The sequence below is a fragment of the Arachis duranensis genome, chromosome 3, assembly GCF_000817695.3.
Source record: "Arachis duranensis cultivar V14167 chromosome 3, aradu.V14167.gnm2.J7QH, whole genome shotgun sequence".
Taxonomy (NCBI): Eukaryota; Viridiplantae; Streptophyta; class Magnoliopsida; order Fabales; family Fabaceae; genus Arachis; species Arachis duranensis.
The window spans coordinates 101,276,497-101,281,781 of NC_029774.3; the positions used below are offsets into that span (position 1 = coordinate 101,276,497).

The window sequence follows — 5,285 nt, forward strand, 5'->3', positions numbered from 1 at the left end:
ATAATGACAATGTACATTTCTACCCCGTAAATAAAGGACGAACAAGAGTTGCAACATATGACGATGGGATGGGCCTACCAGTCCTGCGTCTCTATCGAGTACACATGCATCATGCCAACATGCATGTGCATGTTTATCGTTTGATTACTACTACTGATGCAAACTACAACGCCAAACATATTTTCTCTTATGCTGAAAAGAATTGATTGGAATTGGTGTTTCTTCTTTTTTATGCTGAGAACAATTGATGTCTCCTCTCCCATTTCTTGTTTATAGCCACTTTTTTAACAGAAACAAACTGGATCAGTTAAAATCCACGCCAAACAAAATGCCCCACAGTCCTGTTACTTGCTTAAACAATATACAAAATCCCATAAATGAACCAAATGGTGGAGTTCTCGGATCTCTCATACTTGTGTTGAAAGCAAGAAATAAGGGGGGAAAGAAAGCATCCATCATCCGCAATAAAGAAACAAGTTACGCTCTCGCAGCTAAACCACCATCCAAGTTATTCCTATACAACACTCTATACTCATTCTCACTCGATAGCCAACAAAAATTAATTCGCATGGGAAGACATTTAAATTTTTAAGTATATTATTCATGATCATCTGCATTGCTTCCGAAGCTATTCGATGCTCCACCCTGAAAGAAACCAGTCTCATCATGGACCCCTTTGTCAACATCAGCAGCTGCTTTGCTTAGTATAGTCTCGCACGAAGTAGAAACTTTAGACGACCAGCCCCACCTTGCAGTAGCCAGTTAAACATGAGATCTTGTCCACTAAATTAAATTGATAGCACATGAACTCTTATGTCTTCCGTGTAACTGCAAAGATATGATTAAACAAGACTAAATATGAATGGAAAAGGTTTAGAACTAAACAAATTGCAACTGAAGCTCAGGTTGTGTTGCCCCTAAATACATAATGAAGATGGAACAGTCTCATAATAAAAAAATAACATTCTTCAAGTGCGTAGTGTCGTCAACTCAAGATAGAGCCAAATTATGACCAGCCTAAGTGTAAATCGATGACTATATGCACACTGATAAAAGAAGAATGTTTCCAAGTACCCACATGAACTATAAATTCTATACTCTCAGGTTGTTTCTATTGAAATGATTAGATTATGTGCACAACAAACAACAAAAAGTGCCAAAAGAAAAAAGGGAAAAAAAAAATACGATGGTGCTAACTTGTTCAAGGTAAATCAATCATGGATGAAGACATTGAGTCTATCACATTTCAAACAAGCAGCTTTACAGGTAAGCTACCAAGGTTGAAATGCTGGTCAACACAGAGGAATTAAATAGAAATTGAAATGATGAAGAGAAGGTTAAAAGGAGACACACCCAGTAAAATGCTGTCAATTCCACCCAGCTGGGACTGTCTGTCTTCAAGGATTATCAACTGTTGTAGCTGTAATTCGTAATTGTCTTGTCTGTTCTTGCTCTCCATTCCGTTTCCAGAAAGCTCTTCTCCACCAAACTTCAAATCCTCTTTGAATATTTGGGCAATCTTCTCCAGAATTCAAGAAGCGGTCAAACCAAGCAAGCAAAATATCCTGCTGCCAGGACAGTGGCAGAGTGAGAATTGTGTTACTAAGACCATCCTCGATTAGGTTCCTGTCAAGGCCTTTGGATGCCCTCCTCATCCAACCAAAGTCGTCATAAAAGGGCACCAGCCATGTTTTCAGAAGTAAACACCTAACATCTTTAGAAGCCAATAATTGCCCCTTCCCGATCCCAACAAACAACCTAGCGGTGACTCTGCTAACCTCAAACCTGTGAACTGATGGAACTTTAGAATGTGCTTCAGATAATTCTGACTGAGAAGCCCATGTCTTCAGGAAATCCTCAGCAATCTGTCTATCAATTAAAATATCCAAAAGCCAATGCAAATTATCAGCCTGTCTTGCGATTTGACCCACATCCTTCAGGTCTGAAGCTGCAGCCTTCAAAAAGTGGTGATGAAGTAATTGCATACAATCATCACATGCCAAGTACAATGACTCTTTCCGTAGGTCATTCTGGGACGAATTCTCACGAAGCATCTTTGACACCAGGCCTTTCATTTCACGCCTGGCCTTCTCATCTTTGCCTTCAAGAACCACACGAATAAGCTTCAGAAGAACTTCCTCGTTATCACCCCCCTCTTCATTGCCATTTGCCACTTCAGTCGAAACCCTCTTCAAAACATCCCCGGCTCCAACAGATTCAAGACGAAGCTCAGACAAGAGGGAGGCAACCTTCTCCTCTTCATCCTCTGCCCATGGTGCCGCTTCCAAATACTCCAAAGAAGACAAAACCCCAGCATCAAATCCAATTGCAGCCGAAACCTAAGATACCACAATAGCAAGCAACTCATGACTCACACAACCCACCTAGGAGCAGCCCCCATTGAAAAAAACAAAGCAGCAAAGAAGAAAATGAAATGGTTTGAAGTGCTTAACCTAAAAGTTCACATCACGTCATCAAATTCAATTTCATATTCTACCTAATCCTACAGTTGATGTTATACACAACAAAAAAACAAAGCATAAAAGAAGAAATCCCATTTTGAGAAAGGCATTACCTTCAAGATACCCAAAACCTTGGAGACATCCTCCTTCATGAGCCTCTTCCTGATATCATTGCAGTACATAAGGCTCAAGGTCTCAATGTAAACCTCAACGTCGTCGCAGTCAGCGATCTCGACCAAGTAGGGCGTAGTTGGCCTAGGGTTCTGCTTGGTCCACCTGTCAGAGAGCTTGACGGCGAAGAACCTGCTGTGGGCAACAAGAATTTGGCGATGAACGTTCATGGAGACACTAAAGCCATCCTTGGAGGTGAGAGTGAGCTTGATGTCACTGGAAACGGCGTCGTTGAACTGGTTGCCGGGGCTGCGAGACCCCAAGAGCTCCGAAATCCGCTGCATCATTAGGGTTTGCCTGTCGAGAACGGGAACATGGGCTTTAGGGGGTTGGATCTGAGACTGAGAGTGAGGCCTGTGGTGGCTCGCAGTGTCGGGCTCGCTGGCCATCATCTCGAAGAGTGTGGGGCTGGATCGGGTCTTGTCGGGCGGAGGGGACATTGGGTTCAGGAGGCCCGCCGTCAGTGCGGAGTTGAATTTCGTGAAGCTGGAAGGGAAGGGGTCCGAGTGCCCGTTGCTGCCCGTTGGGGATGCCTGGATGAAGTCCATGATTGGGGAGCACCGCCCCGGCGAGAACCGAATCCTGTAGTCGGAGGATGGACTGGGAGAGGGAGTGTCCTGGGCCTGGGCCTGGGCCTGGGCAGAGGTGGAGATGGTGGTTTCTCGGCACTTGCGACGTTTGGGTTTGATGGGTTGGTTTTGTAATTTGAGGAGAGATGTTGTTGCTGCTGCACTTGTTGTTGTTGTTGTTGTCGCTGCCATCTAATGCCTTTGAGGAGGATCTTGTCCTTTTGCTTAGGGCATTGGCATCAGAGCTGCTCAGACACACCACACAAGAGTGAGAGAATGAGACTCATAAATGGCGGTGGACACGAGGAGTGTCTCGTATGACTCAGATAAATCAATTCTAAAATTACCTACAACAAACAATTAACTGTATTCCTTTTATATTTTATATGGTTGATGACCGTAAAGTACACTCTCTAGAATACTATACATTGATGTAGTTTGTACGTACATGAAATGCAATCCGATTGATTTTGGGGCTGGGGGATGAATGGATTGGGTTACAGATAAACTCACATGCCCAACTAACAAATAACAACCATATGTATTCAATAAAGACTCTCATTAATTAATGGATAAACGCCTGGGTATCACTTTTAATCTTCGGATGCTGCCTTTACAAATTACAGCAACGGAACTAGTAGATAGATCCCAATGCTTATACTACATGATTATTAGCACCTTTACTCGATGGACTGTACTAAGTAAACGTGAGTATTAGTAATCATGATGTGATGTCCAGTGTTTAATAAGTAATAACACCTAATAATTTTTTTTATTATTCCTGCGGTCAGCTTTTCTTCCCGTAAAAGAAAATACAGCAAGTTAAAAAAGCTTTGTCTTTCATCATCACATCACCATCATTCTAATTCCGCATATAATTTCTCTTCTTTTCAAGCCACCTTCAACATACCTGTTATGGTCCTTCCTTCACATAATAACAAGTTAACAACTCACGAAATAATTAATCCGAGATAATATGTGTCCAATATTATGATTGAGATTGGATTTGTGTGATGCACCGCAAAAATGGGAATGTGTATAATGTCATGAATATCGATTGGTACTGCTTACCACTTTAATCTTGCTGTCGATGGTGTCTATCCAAATTGGAGATGTAACAAACACCATGACCATTTATGTATGACTAATTAATGATATCACGGCTTGAAATGTCGCTATCCCACTCTTGCTTTATTTACCATCTCTTTAAGGCAAAAATGCTTTGCTTTGCTTATGATGTGTGTGTCCATGCATGATGCCATCCATGTGTGAGAATGTCCTATTCTTTATCTCATTGGGGAAGCAAACTAACAAGTAACAAATTCAAAATCCAACTTTACTAGAAGAAGGCTTTCTTCTTCTATGGACCACAGCATATGTGGGTGTGGGTCCTAAGCACAGAACACATACATAAGACAGCTACTCTTTCATCTCCATTTTAAAAACTCTCGTCACAATAATATAAAAATGGGCCCTTACCCACAATGGTAATCACATCAGCCCAATAATTGTATTTTTTGTCCGCATTTTTACATATGGGCAGACCAGAAACAGAGCGCGGTATAATCTGAGGGGAAAAGAAAAACTGAGCTAAAAATATCCATGCTTTTGTTCTTTTATATATTTTTTTATTTGATAAAAATATACGTACTGCTATTGTATTTTTCATGAATTAGAATTTTAATTTACCCCTTTTCTTGCCTGTTGACAATCACCAAAAGTATATATGAAACTAAATTAAATAAATATCATGCCACAATAATGAAAAATACTAGCAGATACACGATAAAACATGCATCGCAGCTATTTTATTTACCACAAATTACATTTAAAACTGGTAGCTACGAAAAAGAATTAACTTTTGAAAAAGAATCTTAGGGGCTTACATGTTAAAAATTAAGTTCTACTATTTTTTTTCTCTTTTGTCATATAACAGTTACACACATTCTATTAATGGTTCATCTACGATTTTTAGTGAGATTTGAACCACGATACAGCATTTTAAGAGGCATGATTATGGATCACTAAGTTAAGCCTCAGCTGTAAATTCTACTATTTTAGTTTCTTTAAAATTTTGCATTTT

General features: G+C 40.4%; 1 protein-coding gene across 1 annotated transcript; it reads right to left on the reverse strand.

The window, feature by feature from the left end:
- Positions 1-378: 378 nt before the first annotated feature.
- LOC107479299 (BTB/POZ domain-containing protein At1g63850) lies at positions 379-3,755 on the reverse strand. The gene is made up of 3 exons (XM_016099441.3): positions 2,576-3,755; positions 1,354-2,339; positions 379-828 (listed from the first exon to the last, which is right to left on the reverse strand). The coding sequence occupies exons 1-2, from the start codon at positions 3,392-3,394 to the stop codon at positions 1,398-1,400; spliced, it is 1,761 nt and encodes a 586-aa protein (XP_015954927.1). The 5' UTR covers positions 3,395-3,755; the 3' UTR covers positions 379-828; positions 1,354-1,397.
- Between the last annotated feature and the right edge of the window lie 1,530 nt (positions 3,756-5,285).